The sequence below is a fragment of the Psammomys obesus genome, unplaced genomic scaffold (genome assembly GCF_907164565.1).
Source record: "Psammomys obesus unplaced genomic scaffold, mPsaObe1.curated_primary_1811, whole genome shotgun sequence".
NCBI lineage: Eukaryota > Metazoa > Chordata > Mammalia > Rodentia > Muridae > Psammomys > Psammomys obesus.
The window spans coordinates 705,585-722,223 of record NW_026594240.1 but is presented as its reverse complement, the minus strand read 5'-3'; the positions used below and the strand labels follow the sequence as shown (position 1 = coordinate 722,223).

The 16,639-nt window shown below is 58.2% G+C and overlaps 1 protein-coding gene across 2 annotated transcripts; it reads left to right on the top strand.

Annotated features, from left to right (window-relative positions):
• The first annotated feature begins 250 nt into the window (after nt 1–250).
• Nucleotides 251–15,764, top strand: Map3k12 (mitogen-activated protein kinase kinase kinase 12). 2 transcript variants are annotated; one of them, XM_055618327.1, is made up of 14 exons: nt 251–834; nt 10,503–10,981; nt 11,307–11,490; nt 11,639–11,830; nt 12,024–12,182; nt 12,266–12,424; nt 13,108–13,216; nt 13,343–13,452; nt 13,518–13,634; nt 14,034–14,171; nt 14,267–14,855; nt 14,924–14,994; nt 15,063–15,336; nt 15,636–15,764. In XM_055618327.1, exons 2-14 carry the CDS (start codon nt 10,537–10,539, stop codon nt 15,729–15,731), a joined length of 2,643 nt encoding a protein of 880 aa, XP_055474302.1. In that variant the 5' UTR covers nt 251–834; nt 10,503–10,536; the 3' UTR covers nt 15,732–15,764. The 2 variants fall into 2 exon arrangements, with proteins under 2 accessions (XP_055474302.1, XP_055474304.1); XM_055618329.1 differs by lacking the exon at nt 251–834 and adding an exon at nt 6,375–6,576.
• The last annotated feature ends 875 nt before the right edge of the window (nt 15,765–16,639 follow it).

Genomic DNA, 16,639 nt, shown 5'->3' with positions numbered 1-16,639 from the left:
AACCCGCGGGCTAAAGTGCGCGCCGAGCCCAGGGCCGAAGCAGTACTTTCGGGCCCCCGAAGCCTTGATGCCGCCAAGTGAAAGGTGTAGGGGAAGCCTTGTGACCTTGGAGAGAGATCCCACGAGAAACGTGCTTCAGAGTCCTGGGAGTGGGTCTAGGAGCAGAGGGCCCGTTAGGAAGGTGCAGGTAGAGGACTCTGGAGGGGCCACCCTGGAGCCCTAAAGTGGGAAGGGACCTGCGACTAGGTGGATTCCAATTGGGTGACACGAGCAGTGACAAGCGAAGGACAGCTGGCGATGTCCGTGTGACAGGGGACCGTCGCCAGACCGTTGTGTCTTCTGTCTGAGGGGCTGCTCTCTCGGGGTGTAGGGAAGAGCCTAAAAGACAGGCCACACGGGACTGCTAGGAATCCGCATGAGGCCCGAAGCGGGACTGCCGTAGGACATCTCCAGGAGGGAGGCGCAGAGCCTCGGCGGGCCCGGAACGAGCCTGGAGCGCGCCGGATGGCAGCCGCGGGCTCCTTTAAGAGGCCGGCGGCTCCTGTGCAGCATCCCCCGCTCAGGGCGTGTCCGTCCCGGGGGGCCAGGGGCGGGGGCCTCGGAAGGAGCGGGAGTTCAAGTCGAGAGGGGACAGGGCTTAGAGTAGGGGGTGGGCGCCGACAGCTGGGGCCGACGCCCGAGCACCTGAGCCTCACGCGAGCATCGCCGGTGACAGCGCCCCGGGTCCGGTGGAGGGCAACGGGGGGAGGAGGGAAGGAGGAGGAGGCGGGAGCAGCATCCGGAGCGGAGCTGCAGCAGCGCCGCCTTTTGTGCTGCGGCCGCGGAGCCCCCGAGGTGAGAGCCTGGGCGAGTTGTGGGGGTGGGGGGCAGGAAGGGGTTCGGGTCTTGGGATCCTGGTGCGGAGGGAGGGTCGGGATACAGTCGTGGCGTGGTGAGGGAGGAGGTGAGTCGAGGATGCTGAGGCCGTGGGTTGGAGGAGCTGGAGACCTGGACCCGACGCCTGGAGATAGAAGCAGGGATGCTGAGGGATGCGGCGGCCCAGCTTGGAGACCAGGAGCCTCCAGCGCTGTGGTGGATTACGTGGGGATGAGGGTGGCCAGGGGAAGACTTAAAGGACAGCGGACAAGAGCACGTCCTCGTTTCTCCTCAAGACCGAGAGAGGAGGGAGAGTTGTGGCCTCCCTCCAGGGAAGGGATGGAAGGGCAAGGCCTAGTGTACCCACCATCCCCCTCCCCCACACCTGCACCTAATAGGCTCCACCTGAAAATTAGGCGGCACCTACTCCTGCATGCCCCGCCGGGGTCCTTCTCCCCTTCCATCTGTAATGCCTCTAATCTCCAGCTGTGGCATTTCCTACCGTCCAGCTGTTGCGCCCCTCCCCCATTTGTGTGTGGCTTTCTCTCTCTTATGCCTGCTCCCTCCTGCTTTCCCTAACCCATCTCCCAGGTCAGGCGATTCAAAAACCCCTCCTCTTTTCCCCCACATTCTAACCCAACTCCTTAGCTTAGGATGTTGATAGCCAAGGCTTGGGCGGAGGGTGGGAAGAGAAGACGGTGGGCTCTATAAACAGTAGTAGAAATGAAGGGAGGGCCTTGCAGCTCTCTTGTCTGCTGCCTCTTTGGCCTTCACACATGCCAGGCCCCTTGAAGCACAATGGGTGCCTCAACTTAATCCTTCTTCCAATTCTTCGGGCTGCCTCCGTGGTTCCGGGTGCTCTGGTTTTCAGCCAGAGGCTCATCCCGAGCGCCCAACAGCAAGGAGGGTTTAGGAAGGAAGGAGACCAGACCAAGAGTCCTGCCACCTCGTGTGTCACACTTGAGGAGGGAAAGGTCAACCAACTGTTGACTTCCAGGAAGACCCCAAGGCTGCGTAGAGACAGGTGGAAGGTGTGGCTCAGGGTCCCTAGGTTTCCTCACAGCAAGAGCCCTGGAAAAGGCAGTTACTGCTGGGGGTGGGGAGTCATGACAAGGTGAGAGGACCCAGAGCCTGCCTGTCTGCCTCTCTGCTGCCCATGCCTGGGGAGTAAGAGCATGGAGGAGGCGGCTTCTCTGGGAACCCAATGCGAGGGTGTGCGCAGAGGACATGGTAGCTGCAAGAGAGTTTGTCCACCTGCCTCAGAAAGCCTGGTCATGTGTGCACTCGGGGGAGTAGGGCACTCCAAGGGAGAGCCCTCATCATTAGTTTTGTCTGTTTACTTATGGTATTAGGAATTGACCCCGAGGCCTTACACATTCTGGTCAAGCTCTCTACCACCAAGTATCAACTTTAAAAAAAAAAAAATTAATTCAATTTTGAGACACAGTGCCACTAAGTTGCCCAACAGGGCTTGAACTTTCAATTCTCCTGCCTCCTAAATAGCCGAGCCTTTGAGGACCGTGCTAGCGGGGCTGGCAGGTTGCAGCTGTCTCTCTCTGCTCGTTTCTCTACCTCTCTTTCTTCCTGGGTCCTCAGTATGATATTACCTCTTGTTTTGAGTGTGATGGCTGCTGCAAGGTTTTCATCTCAGCACAGTGGAGTCATTGGAGGCCAGTGCATCCCTGTGAGCTGCTCAAGGCCAGCCTGTCTGTGTAGCAAGCTTCAAGGCAGCCGAGGCTCCAAGAGTCTGCCCTGGGTTTGCTCCTAAGCACTTCATAAAGCCCGCCGTGAGGCTTCACTTCTTCCAACACTGGGGAAGTTGAGGCAGAAGGATCAGTTCATGGACCATGAACGAATCTAACTACCTAGCAAGTTCAAGTCCAGTCTGGGTGACATAGGCCCATGTTTCCAAAAAAAAAGTTGTTTCCATGTACTTTGTGTGAAACATCATGACTGCCGTTTATAGAGCGCGCCCTGTGTGCCAGGTGCGGGCCAAGAACTTCATTTGGTTACTTCAGCACTGCCTGTCACATAGCTAAGTCAGCATCTCTTGCTTTAGGGAGGAGGGACGTGAAGTGAGTTAGGTATTCAAGACCTGTTAGCCAGTGTCAGTGCCAATTTCAGTGCTCAGTGAGCTAAATAATCAACATGCAAGGAGGGCCGGGGGCTGCGGCCGCACAGCAGACAGCATGTCCTAGTACTCAGGGTGCCAAGGCTGGCAGGGCTCTACAACTAGCCTGGTCTATACAGCAAGGCCCAGGCTAGCCAGGGGTACACAGTGAGAGCCCATCTCTCTCTCTCAAAAGAGAAAAGATGGGCCTGTGGCTAGAGGTAGGACTTGAAGCCAGGTGTGTCCCACTGTTCTTACCCAAAGCACCAGGACTGACAGAGGCACCCTGTCCACAATTAGATGCAGAGCAGCTTTGTTAGTGGATCTCACACTGCAGGCCACCAGCCAATCAGAAGCAACGGTGGCCCCTGCTGCCCCTACACCTAGGCCAGTCAGGGGCAGGAACAGATGGTTATTACTCAAATTTTATTTATTTGCAGTTTTAAAAAATGTAAAAGCCAGGTGGTGGAAGCACAGGCTTTTAATCCCAACACTAGGGAGGCAGAGGCAGGCAGATTTCTGACTTGGAGGCTAGCCCAGTCCCTTGAGTTTTAGGACAGTCAAGGCTACACAGAGAAACCCTGCCCCATTTAAAAAAAAAAAAAAAGGAAAAACATTTTTTGTATTAAAAAAAAACCACCTCAAAATTATACTGAAATAATATAGACAAAAGAGGAGAACTGATAAGCTATGTGCGGTGCTTGCCTGTAATCCCAGCAGATGGGCGGTAGAGACAGTAGTTCAAGTCCTACATGAGACCTTCTCTTGTTTAAAGAGGAGCTGCAATGTCCGTAATCTTACCTGTTGCCTTTCTGAAAGCAAGATCTCACTGTGTATCTTAGGTTAGACCCAACATCTGCCTGCCCTGGTCTGAGTTTGCAGGCACTTCCCAGCTCACGGGGATTCTTTCAAATAGCTTCTTCCAGGCCTGGCTTACGGTGGGAGAGCTTGGGGTCCATGCCACGCTGCTGCTCTCTGCTGCTGTGATCTTCTGGGCGAGGCTGAGCGCTAACCTCAGCCTTCAGAAGGGCCTAGTGACATGACTGGTAGTTAAGCAGAGGGAGTCAGCTTGGGGGTGAGGATGAGGTGCAGGGCTCCAGGCCACCCTCGAAGTCTGCAGAGGCAGGTGTGGGTCCTCCAGCATGCCTGCTGTCATGGGACCACTGAAACCTGAAATTATCAGTAGTTCTAGGGCAGCAGAAGGTCAGAGACCAAGTCTCCTTTTTTTCTGGTTGGACAGGAGAGCTGGCTTCCTGGAACCCACAAAGAGAGAATTGGTGTCCAGCTAGTTGGGAAGACAACAGAGCAGGCATAGCTCAGGGCACCTACCTCCTCTTCCTACTCCTCCTCTACCCTGAAAGCCAGGTGGGAGTCTCACAGAGGCAGGGCTGCTGCATCCCTCTTCTCCCTCTCAGTTGACTGCTGGCTCGTGGACCCTGAGCAGCACATCTCCAGCCCCTCACTGCCCACCTTACCGCAGAAGTATATAATAGAGAACCTCAGAACCTGGGGGTCTGTGTTTTCCCCACATCTCTTTTCAAGGGCCCTAAGAGAGTGGGAGTTCCTTCCATCTTGGGAGAGCTCTGGGGTGAGGGCCATGGATCCTGTCAGAAGGGAAGGTGAATGTGTAGGCAGGAGGCACAGGTATACTCTATTAGAAACATCCTTTACGGGTCTCAAAGCCTTCAAGACAGAGGACCAGGAGTCATGGTCACTTTTCCCTCTGTGGCTTCTCTTCAGACTAATTAGAAGAAAGTAGACTCTCAGCCTGAGAGGAAAATGAGGTCCAGGCAGGAAGGGAGAGTTCAGTGTGAGAACTCAAGGCATGGACAGATGGCCACACCTCTGAGCAAAGCCTCCAGGACTGGCCAGCGCACAAGCAAGCCATTGGATTCTGCTGTTAGAGCAGGAGGGAGCTGCAGAGAACCCAGAGTTCACCTGAAACAGCCTTGCAGCCCCCTCATGCCTGAAAAAAGGAGGCCTGAGGAGGAGGTGAAGGTGACTTACAGGTCCAGGGCTGTAGCCTTCCTGTGGGATCCTGATTAACCTGCCTGTACAGCAGAGCTGGCCTCTCACATAGTAGATAAGGCACTTAGTCCTTGTGGTTTAGAGCGACAGAAACCCCTCCTCTGTGCCCCCAGGCCCTGCATAATTGATGGCCAGGGAGACAGCCCCCCCCCCCGCCCCGAGCCCCCAGCCCTGGCGCCGACACCCAGCTGGGGGCAATGAGACCCAGCTGGTGGGTCAGGAATAAAGGAAGCAGAAAGGGGGACATTTGCTGGGAAAGAGGAATCTCCAGATTACCATTGGCTCCCTGGGGGCCCTCACCCCTCCTCCTGTTCTTTCAGGTCAATCTGGAACAGCTGTCGTTAGCTTTGGGGGTGGCAGGGTACCCTGAGCACGCCAAATGCCCTACCTCTCCCTGGGTCTCATCTCCTGCTCGGCAGCTAGTCCCACTACCTTAACAGGCGAGCAGGTGGAATGGCTTCTCGCCTGCCCTCAGCTGCTGGCCCTGGATTCCACAGGGTCCTCTGGGGATGCCTGCGTGATCTGAGGCAGGCAGTGCTGCAGGCTGATTGAGGATGTCGTCCTCCCTGTGACTAAACCTAGTTGTGATCCAGATGATGAAAAAAAAAAAAAAAATCTCCAAAGGCCTGTTGTTGTAATGCCCAGAACTCAGCGTGCAGATAGGAACAGCCCAGGAAAGGGAAGGTGGTTTGTTTCTCATCCCCTTTCGTCTCCATCTTCCCAGGGCTCTGTGCTTTCCAGGCCATTCCAGGCTTGAAGCCGTTGGCCAGCCTCTCACCCAGTTCCTCTCTGACGGTTCCTTTCTAGTCTCCCCACCTCCGTGTCTTTAAGGTCTGTGTGGTACCGTGCCCCCGCAGCACCCGCGAGCCTGCCCTCGATCCCAGCTACTCTTCTCCCCAGGTGCGCAGCCCAGGAGTCGGCGCGCGCGGAGCTCGGGGAGGTGGGCTCCGGCGGCCGCCGGAGGGGCGTGCGAGCGGCCCGCGCAGCCTCGACTGGCCGGCCTGCCCGGGGCAGGGGCGGGCTCCGGCGCGGCCCCGCCCTCGCCTCGCGTTCACGTGACCCTGGGCTAATCTTGTCCCGGTGACTTCACGGGCCCGGTCGTCATGGTTACGCCGCAGCGCCCAGCCCTTCCCCCAGCCGCGCCCCCGGCCCCCCACGTGACGGTCGGGAAGGAGGTCGGCTGGGGAGGGGGCGCCGTAGCCGTAACCCCTTCGGCTCCGCGGGCCGCTGGAGGGGGGCTGCAGCCCCGGGCGGCTCCGGCGGGAGCGCAGCTCCGCGCCCCGAGGACGCGCGCCGCGTGCATGTGCGGGCAGCTCGCAGGCCGGGGGTCCTGCTGTCCGGACCCGCGGGGCGCCGAGGATGCCTTCCCGGGAGGCTGCTGCAGGGTGCAGGGTGCAGGGCGCCGGGACGCGCGGAGCATGTGCGCCCTGGGTGGGTAGCGCAGCGCTGCCGACGCGGGGTGGAGGCTGAGTGGAGCCGCCGAGCGGGGCCTGCCCGCTCCGGAGGGCCTTAGCCGGGCCGGCTGCGACTGCGCGGAAGACTGCCAGGGTGAAGTGAGCCCGGCGCAGGACGGCGCCCCTGAGGTAACCGTGTTGGCCGCGGCGCCACCGGGCTTGTATAACTTTTAGGGGCTCGGAGGGTCGTTTTTGTTTGGAGACAAGGGGTCCAAATGTCCTTCAGAGGTATTTGTTCTATGACATGCTGGCTGTCCTCGACGCGCTGTGTCGCCAGGCCTCGATCTCAGAGATCCTCCTGCCTCTGCCTCCAGAGCGCTGGGATTGAAGGCCGCCGCTCGCACCTGCGTGCGCGTGGTGGTGCGTGTGCGCACGCGCGAGCTTACAGGCACTCGCGGGTGCGGGGTCTTGCCTCCCTGAGCGGTCAGCACGCAACCCCCAGCTTCCTCTCCGGCCCCATCCTTCCTTCCCAGCCGTCACCCCCTCCGCTGTCCCATCATTCTCGTGACCCTCAGGGTTTAATTAGGTTTGCTAATAGGACCCTGAGTGAAGGTTAATTTGCGAGAGCACTACACCAGTCAAAATGTCTTGCCCTGACTCCAGCTTTGTGAATAGTCTCAGTAATACAGGGCCACAGGAAGGAAGCGATATGAGCTCTTGTGAGCCCTCTTCCTCAGGACTGCGTGTTTATGGGGTTTCTTGAAGACAAAGTTTTACTCTGTAAACTCACTCTGAAGCCACAGGTGACCCTCAGCTTCTGACCCCCTCACTTCCGTTCTGCTGTGTTTGCCGCTGTGCCCGCTGTGTGTTGTTGGAGATTGACTTCAAGGCTTCTTCCAGGCTGTGCAAGCATTCCGCCCTCCTACCTTACGCTGCTGTGTGTGTTGAGGTTAATTGCAGCAACGCGTTTCTGCTAAAGGATAACAAACCATAATTTAGAACCATGATGCAGCTTTGTGTCCAGGGCGGCCTCAGCATCCACATGCGGGAGCCGCTAGGTGATCTAAGCAGACAGGGCTGATGAGTTTATGTTTTGGATCTTTCAGAAGCTGGAAGCTTAAGAAAGAACTTAAATAACTCTTCATTTGTCCTTGGCCAGGTGGGAACAGCTAATGAGCCTTCAGCTAAGGCAGTAACAGGACTAGAGAAAACAGAATGACAATGTGTAATTTATTTTAATTTTGTTTTGATTGGTTTTGGTTTTTCAAGACAGGGTGTCTCTGTGTAGCCCTGGATGTCCTGGCCTCACTTTGTAGACCAGACTGGCCTCGAACTCACAGAGATCCACCTGCCTCTGCCTCCCTGAGTGCTGGGATTACGGTCAAGCAGCAGTGCGCCTGGCTAGAATTTTTTTATATATATATTTACTGTATGAAGTTATTTTTATATTTATGTGTATGAATGTTTTGCCTGTGTGCATATCTGTGTACCATGTGGGTGCCTGTTGAACCCCCTGGAACTGGGGTACAGATGGTTGTAAGCCACCATGTGGATGTGGTAGTCAAACCCAAATCCTCTACAAGAGTAACTAGTGCTCTTAACCTCTGATCCCAGCCCAGTGGGTAAGGTTAGTCACAGGATTGTGTGCTTGTCAACTGTGTACATCCCAAACCCATCCTATACCCAAGTGACAGTCTTCAAGAGAAAGAACTATAAATGGTCAGGCAAGCTGAGACCCTGCCTCTCAGACTCTCTGCTTCACAGCAAGCCCGACACCCTGTGGTTCATTCACAGGAATTGCCAACCTCACACTCCTCCAGTGAGGCCCAAATAAGCGCAGAGCGGGGAGAACAGTGTGGCTCTAGCTGTCCAGTCCTGAAGTCAGCCTGAAAGTTCAGGGAGTTTGTAGCGCCAGCTGGGAACTCAATCCATGGCCTGGTCCTACGTGTATGGCACTTTTGTTTGCCTTTTCCTATAGATAAGATCTTGTGTAGCCCATGCTGGCTTCAAACTTAGGATCCTCTGGCCTCTGCCTCTCAAGTGCTGGGATGTGGGGAAAGTACTATTAGGCCCAGCTAAATTTCTGGAGCTCATTATCTATTTTTGGAGATCATAGGGTCTTATGTAGCTCAGGCTGGCCTGAAATTCTCTATTTAGCCAAGGATGATCTTGAATGTGTGTTCCTTCTGCTCCACCTCCCAAGGTTACAGGGTTACAGGCCTGTGTCCCAGGCCCTAGTTTACGCAGTCCAGGCCCTGTGCCTTCTAGGCAAGCATCCACGTGCTCAATGCATTTGTTTATTTGACCCAGTCTCCTGTATCCAGGCCACCCACAAATGTGCTGTGTAGCCAAAGATGACCTTGAACGGATTCGTGCCTCCCCCTCCTCAGCGCTGGGATTGCAGGCAGTCTGCTGCTGCAGGTGCTTTGTGCATGCTAGGCAAGCGTCCCACCCACCGCCTGGTTCCTATTTCAGGGTCATTTATTCATTTATTACATACACAGCGTTCTGCCTGCCAGAGGAGAGCGCCAGACCTCATCAGAGAAGATCGTGAACTGGGAATTGAACTCAGGACCTCTGGAAGAGCAGCCAGTGCTCTTCTCTCCAGCTCTAGACTTGTACTTTTAACCAGTGCTATTTAAATAGCACACAGCTGTGAACTGGGACTGTGGTGATAGGGAAGGGGAAAAGGTGAGAGGAGGCCTCTCTTGGCTGTCAGAAAGCAGCTAATAAAGAACTCATGAGAAGGAAGCTGGAGGCCAGAGCTCCACCCCATGGGATAATTTTGCCCTCAGCCCTTTTCTCCTGCCAGCTGTGCTGAGAGCATAGGATAGCTCAGGGTATGGTTCTGGAGACAGATCACATCCCCCTGAAGAGGCCTGTGTGGTGCCTGTGAGCAGAGAAGAGAAGGCCCTGACGTTAGTGACTGCTGACTAGGGAAGCTCTGAGTGAAAGCCTGCCAGCACCTTTCACACAGCTCAACAGGAGGGAGTGCCTACGTGTGTCGCCAGTGTATGCAAGAGGTTGAGATTCAAGGTAAAAGCATGTGATGCCGAGGCTGGACTCAGTGGCGCACTTTTATCTTAGTTTGAGGCCAGGCTAGTCTATATTATATAGAGTTCCAGGACAGCCAGACCTACATAGTGAGGCTTTGTATAAAGGGGTGGGTTTGACCTGCCTGTGCGCGCGGCGAACCTCAGCTGACACGAATAGGCGCCACAGGGTTAACGACGGTTACACAGCAAAGAGGAGCGGTTGCTGTGGGTTTGCTTTTTTTGTTGCTGTTGGTTTTTTGGAGATAGGGTCTCACTGTACGAACCAGGTTGGCTTTGAACTCAGAGATCCATCAGGCCACGACTCCCAATCGAGAGGATTACAGGCTTGTGCCACCATACCAGGTTGCTCTGTGTCGCTGTTTCGCTGCATGTCTGTGAATGCAGCATGTGTGTTCAGGGACCGGAGAAGCTAGAAGAGAGTTTTAGGTCCCCAAGACTGAGCTTTCAGATGGTTGTGAGTCATGGAGAAGGTTCTGAGACCCGAAGTCAGGTCCTCTGCAAGCCCAGCCAGTGCTCGCTCAAACCTGCTGTGCCATTGCCAGCCCTTGCTTGTGTTTGTGACCCTGCCATGCTGGGCACCCAGGCAGTCAAGTATGTGAGTCAAGTTCAGTGTGGTGCAGTGAGAGCACACTTCCACCACCTCTCTGTCCTGCAGCGACCGGGCCAGGGCCTTCTACATGCTGGATTCCTTATGTTCCACAGCTCAGACTTTTGTCCTGGAGTTTGATACTTTAAAAAAGTTGTGGGTGTGAGTGTGCCGGAGGGCATCGGTGGGAGGAGTACAGCAGGCTGCCCAGCCCATTCGTTCCCCACTGAGCCACTTCAGCCGCCCAGACTCCCCAACGCCAAGTGGCTTTGTTTCTTTCTTCACCTGGTAATGATACTCGAGTACATTCCTCCCTGCCAGAGTGGTGCTTACATCACTCAGAGATGGCAGGAGGAAACTCAGCTCCATCAGGTTTCCCATGGGGCATGGACAGCCAGGACACCCAGGCAACTCCAGCTGGGTAGTGGGTTCTCCGCAGTGACTGCGGCTGACCCTCCCCCGATCCCTCACAGGGCCCGCTGCTCAGCACACCTGGCTCCAGAAGCCATGGCCTGCCTGCACGACACCAGAACACCCTCCCCATCGTTTGGGGGCTTCGTGTCTGCCCTGAGCGAGGCCTCCATGCGCAAGCTGGACCCGGACACCTCAGACTGCACCCCTGAGAAGGACCTGACGCCCACCCAGTGTGTGCTTCGAGATGTGGTGCCTCTGGGTGGGCAGGGCGGGGGAGGGCCCAGCCCCTCCCCAGGCGGAGAGCCTCTCCCGGAGCCGTTTGCCAACAGTGTCCTGCAGCTGCATGAGCAGGATGCTGGGGGGCCTGGGGGGGCCACTGGCTCCCCCGAGAGCCGAGCGTCGAGAGTCCGGGCTGACGAGGTGCGGCTGCAGTGCCAGAGCGGCAGCGGCTTCCTCGAAGGTCTGTTTGGCTGCCTGCGCCCTGTCTGGACCATGATTGGCAAAGCCTACTCCACGGAGCACAAGCAGCAGCAGGAAGGTAGGCCAGCTCCCTGCAGGACACCCTACTTCCCATCACCCTTAGCAGCCACCTTATCCTAAACAGTTGTTTCTGGGGTTGAGTACTACGTGCCGAGTGTCCTGCTGCACAGCTGAATCCTCAGCACCTTGGGATTTTCTCCCTCTGACCTGGGAAACTGAACCTAGGAACTTCAGTTTTCCACTCTAGCCAAGTGCTCTAGAAATGAGCTACACCCTACACGCATCCCAGCCACCTCCTTCCCTGGTCGCTTCACCACTGGCATATTCGGGCAACCCTGAGTGTCGAGTGGCTCAGCCTGCGGCCCTGTGCCTCCTGCCTGCAGACCTCTGGGAAGTCCCCTTTGAGGAGATCCTGGACCTGCAGTGGGTTGGCTCAGGCGCTCAAGGTGCTGTTTTCCTGGGGCGCTTCCATGGGGAGGAGGTGGCTGTGAAGAAAGTTCGAGACCTGAAGGAGACGGACATCAAGCACCTGCGAAAGCTGAAGCACCCCAACATCATCACTTTCAAGTGAGCTCCATGGCAGGGGCTCCCCTCACCCAGGAATGTATCCCCTCTCCCTCAGAGGAGCCCCCCAGACGGCATGGGTGGGGATGCGGGTCCCAGGACACAAGGCAGACACAGCTCATCTCGGACCTTACCCGTGTCTGGCCCTCAGGGGTGTTTGCACACAGGCTCCCTGCTACTGCATCCTCATGGAGTTCTGCGCCCAAGGACAGCTGTATGAGGTGCTCAGGGCCGGCCGCCCAGTCACGCCCTCCCTGCTGGTGGACTGGTCCATGGGCATCGCCGGCGGCATGAATTACCTGCATCTGCACAAGATTATCCACAGGGACCTCAAATCCCCCAAGTGAGTGAGCAAGCTGATGCGCAGGTGGGCGGCCTGCCCGGGAACAGTGGGCACCTCCCCATCTGAGAAACTTCTTCCAAGTGACACAAAGGCTGTGGCGAGCCTTTCTACCTTAGGTGTCCCAAATATCATCCTAGGAAGGACAGAGTTGAAGGGGGTATGGTAGGCCCTGGCTGACTTCCCTCTTTATCAGCATGCTAATCACCTATGACGACGTGGTGAAGATCTCAGATTTTGGCACTTCCAAGGAGCTGAGTGACAAGAGCACCAAGATGTCCTTTGCAGGGACAGTAGCCTGGATGGCCCCTGAGGTGATCCGCAACGAGCCCGTGTCTGAGAAGGTGGACATCTGGTAAGCGGGGGTGGCCCCCCCCAGTGCTCCATACAGAGCTCCAGCCCATCCGCATAACCGCCAAGTGACGCTCTTGTCCTCAGGTCCTTCGGGGTGGTGCTGTGGGAATTACTGACTGGAGAGATTCCCTACAAAGACGTAGACTCCTCAGCCATCATCTGGGGTGTTGGAAGCAACAGTCTCCATCTGCCTGTGCCCTCCAGCTGCCCAGATGGTTTTAAAATTCTGCTTCGCCAGTGCTGGTAAGGACAGCCCAGCGGGAGACTGGACTGACAGGGCTGAGGAGCTGTGGGGTGCTGGGGAAGCCTGGGCTCAGGATCCTTAGCAACAGCAAGCCAAACCCCCTAATCCCTGCAAGGTCCCCGACTCAGAGTGTGTACCAAGAACAGTCCCGCTGACAGGGGACGTGGCACACTCACTCAGAGTCTGCTGAGCTGTTTGTGGCTTTCCCCGTCTCCAAAGCAAGACCGCCCTGAGCAGGGCTGTGGGGAGGCCTGAACTGTTGATGTTCCCAGTCTTTCCATGGAGTCACGTAAACTGGGGGGTGGGGGTTGCTTCTGGAGGCGTAGCCCTGTCTGGCTACCACGTTAAAGGTGTATGCCCCCACACCCAGTCAGCAAAAGGTTTATTTGGGGATAGAAAAACATATTAGAGCCAGGCAGTAGTGGCGCATGCCATTAAATCCCAGGAGGCAGAGGCAGGCAGATCTCTGAGCTCGGGGGACCCTTGGTCTACAGGGTTTCAGGATATCAAGGGATGCTCAGAGAAACCCTGTCTCAAACTGCCCGGCACCACCCCCCCCCCCCCCAAAAGCCCAAAGTTTATATGATATTTCGCCGTTACCGAAAGGGGTCAGATGTCTTGCTCTGGGCAAGACTCTACTTCCCTTCTGTCCCCCCTGAAATCTCACCAACATTCCCTGTAGGAACAGCAAACCCCGAAACCGCCCATCCTTCCGGCAGATCTTGCTGCACCTGGACATCGCCTCGGCCGACGTGCTGTCCACGCCCCAGGAGACTTACTTTAAGTCCCAGGTGTGCTGTGGGTGGGACCCCTGCGGGCGGCAGAGCCTTTGGCGACAAGAGGCCAGGACATGTGGGGGCCCTGGAGTGCAGTCTGTGGCCTGGTCCTTACCCCGCCCCACGTCTCTCCATCCCCAGGCAGAGTGGCGGGAAGAGGTGAAACTGCACTTTGAAAAGATTAAGTCGGAAGGGACTTGTCTGCACCGCCTGGAGGAGGAGCTGGTGATGCGAAGGAGGGAGGAGCTCAGGTATGTGCTCCAGGGGAAGCGGGCAGCGGCCCAGCGGGCCGTGGGAAACCCGCCTGTCTTTCCAGACACGCCCTGGACATCAGGGAGCACTACGAGCGGAAGCTGGAGCGAGCCAACAACCTGTACATGGAGCTGAACGCCCTCATGCTGCAGCTGGAGCTCAAGGAGCGGGAGCTGCTCAGGTAGGCGCCCTCAACACCCCTCACCACCCCACCACCGCCCCTCACCCCTCACCACCCCTCACCACCCCACCACCGCCCCTCAACACCCCCCACGGCCCCTCACCCCTCAACACCCCACCACCCCTTACCACCCACCGCCCCTCAACACCCCTCACCACCCCACCACCCCTCAACACCCATCGCCCCTCACCACCCCACCACCCCCCACCGCCCCTCAACACCCCCCACCGCCCCTTAACACCCCCCACCGCCCCTCACCCCTCACCACCACCCAACACCCCCTACCACCCCTTACCACCCACCGCCCCTCACCCCTCACCACCCCACCACCCCTCAACACCTCACCCCTCACCCCCGCCCCTCACCGCTCAGGGACCCAACTGCCCGTCTGCCTTTCAGGCGCGAGCAGGCCTTAGAAAGGAGGTGTCCGGGGCTCCTCAAGTCCCACCCCTCCCGGGGCCTCCTGCACGGAAACACGATGGAGAAGCTCATCAAGAAGAGGAACGTGCCGCAGAAACTGTCACCCCACAGCAAAAGGTGGGCGCGGGAGGCCTGAGGCGAGGGCGGGGGTGGGGAGGGGAGGGGAGGCGGCGGCGCTCAGGAGCCTGCCCTCCCCCCCCCCCCCCCGCCAGGCCAGATATCCTCAAGACAGAGTCTCTGCTCCCCAAGCTGGACGCAGCCCTCAGTGGGGTGGGGCTTCCTGGGTGTCCTAAGGGCCCCCCGTCACCCGGGAGGAGTCGCCGCGGCAAGACCCGTCACCGGAAGGCCAGCGCCAAGGGCAGCTGCGGGGACCTGCCGGGGCTTCGCGCGGCCTTGCCGCCCCACGAGCCCGGAGGCCTCGGGAGCCCGGGAGGCCTGGGCGCGGGGCCCTCGGCCTGGGACGCCTGCCCGCCCGCCCTCCGCGGCCTCCACCACGACCTGCTGCTCCGGAAGATGTCCTCGTCCTCCCCGGACCTGCTGTCCGCCGCGCTGGGGGCCCGCGGCCGGGGGGCGGCGGGGGGAGCTCGGGGCGCGGGCTCGCCCCCTCCGCCGCAGGGCGACACTCCGAGCGAGGGGTCCGCGCCCGGCTCCACCAGCCCGGACTCCCCCGGGGGCGCCAAAGGGGAGCCGCCCCCGGCGCCGGGGCCCGGACGGGAGGGGACGGCGGGCCGGGGCGCGGGCCGGGCCCAGCACCTGACGCCCGCCGCGCTGCTCTACCGGGCCGCGGTGACGCGGAGCCAGGTAAGGCGGCTGCCGGGCGGGGCCGCGCCGCAGCGCCGGGGCTCCCGGTGACCGCACCTCTCCTGCAGAAGCGGGGCATCTCGTCCGAGGAGGAGGAGGGCGAGGTGGACAGCGAGGTGGAGCTGCCGCCCAGCCAGAGGTGAGTGCCGGCGCGGGCGCCCTGGGCCTGGGGGCCGAGGCCGGCCGTAACCCCGCCTCCACGTCTAGGTGGCCTCAGGGCCCCAACATGCGCCAGTCGCGGTCCACCGTCAGCTCGGAGAACCCGTCGGACGTGGAGGAGGGCACGGCCAGCGAGCCCTCCCCCAGCGGCACGCCGGAGGTCGGCAGCACCAACACCGACGAGCGGCCGGACGAGCGGTCTGACGACATGTGCTCGCAGGGCTCCGAGATCCCGCTGGACCTGCCGGCCTCCGAGGTGGGCGCCGGCCGGGAGAGCGGGCCCCTGCCCGCGCAGCCCCGGGACCCCCTCAGAGCTGAGCAGGTGAGTCCACAGACGTGACCACGGACGGGGAGCAGAGACCGGTCACTAGAAATGCGAGTCCGCCGTCACGCCACTCAAGCGTCTAAGCCAGTGTCCTCCACGGCGATGAAAACGGACTCTCCCTGGGCGCGGCGCGGCGCGGCGCGTGCCTGCCCTGCTTGTGCCCTGGCGCAGGACCTGTAGACCTGTAAACGCGGAGGACTGCACTGCTAATTTAAGAGCAGCACGCCCCAGGGGCCCTCAAGGAAGCGTAGCCTGAGACGCTGAGCTCCTCCCTCACACTCTGCTCTTCCTCACAGGGACGCAATCCGGAGGACTCAGACTGTGACAGCACCGAACTGGACAACTCCAACAGCATTGATGCCTTGCGGCCCCCAGCCTCCCTTCCCCCATGAAAGACACTCTTCTTCCCTGTACATAGAGAAATATTTATATAAATAATATATATGCGCCACATAATCAACAGATAGACGGGGCTTTCTAAGCCTTGAGTCAGGCTCGAGAGGGAAGGACCCCGACCGGTACAGAGTGCGTTCTAGGGACACTGGCAGCTGTGGATATGACCGACTCAAAGTCCCGCCCTAGAGCTATGAGGAAAGGAAACCGGCCCCTTCTTGCTTCACCCCATTCCTTATGTTCAACAAATGAGTAGGCAATAGAAACGCCAGGCCTGTCTACACTGTCCACCCCTGAACGCTGGGCGGCAGAAAGAGGATCCACTTAAAACTGCACTTTTATTTTCCGTTTACTGTTTACACATTTTGCACTTGGGAGGAGGGAAACTAAGGCTGGGTCCTCCCCTCTGAGGTTTCTCAGGTGGCAATGTAACCCATTTCTTTGTTCCTGTTTCTCTGCCCAAGCCCTGGCTTAGGGCCCAGAGGCAAGTTAAAGACTGACGGCATGTGATGGCTCAGGCTGAAGAACTGGGGTGCTGTTTAAGTCCCTGCTGCTACCCTGGTGCCTGGTAGGGGCGGGGACTGTCATATTGTAACCCTGTGAACAACCTTGAAATATAACCACCCCACGCAGGCCCAGCCTCGAGGGTTTTCTTGGTGAATAAGTGTAGCAGTGCATACACGGTGAAATCTTGGATTTAAAATTTTATCTAAGAGAGCTGGGCATGGTGTCGCACACCTTTAACCCCAGCACTCCAGGGGCAGAAGCAGGCGGGTCCTCTGTGAGTTGAGGCCAGCCTGGTCTACAAAGCCAAAGCTACACAGAGAAACCCTGTCCCAAAAAACCAAAAACTACATGTATTTCATCTGAGAAATGTGGACAAATTACTTTGTGATCTTCCCTCAAC

Coding starts and splice junctions, on each gene's coding strand:
- Map3k12 (XM_055618327.1), top strand. CDS start 10,537: ATGGCCTGCCTGCACGACACCAGAACACCCTCCCCATCGTTTGGGGGC. Junction 11,831..12,023: donor AGGGACCTCAAATCCCCCAA/GTGAGTGAGCAA, acceptor CCTCTTTATCAG/CATGCTAATCACCTATGACG. Junction 13,453..13,517: donor CGAAGGAGGGAGGAGCTCAG/GTATGTGCTCCA, acceptor CTGTCTTTCCAG/ACACGCCCTGGACATCAGGG.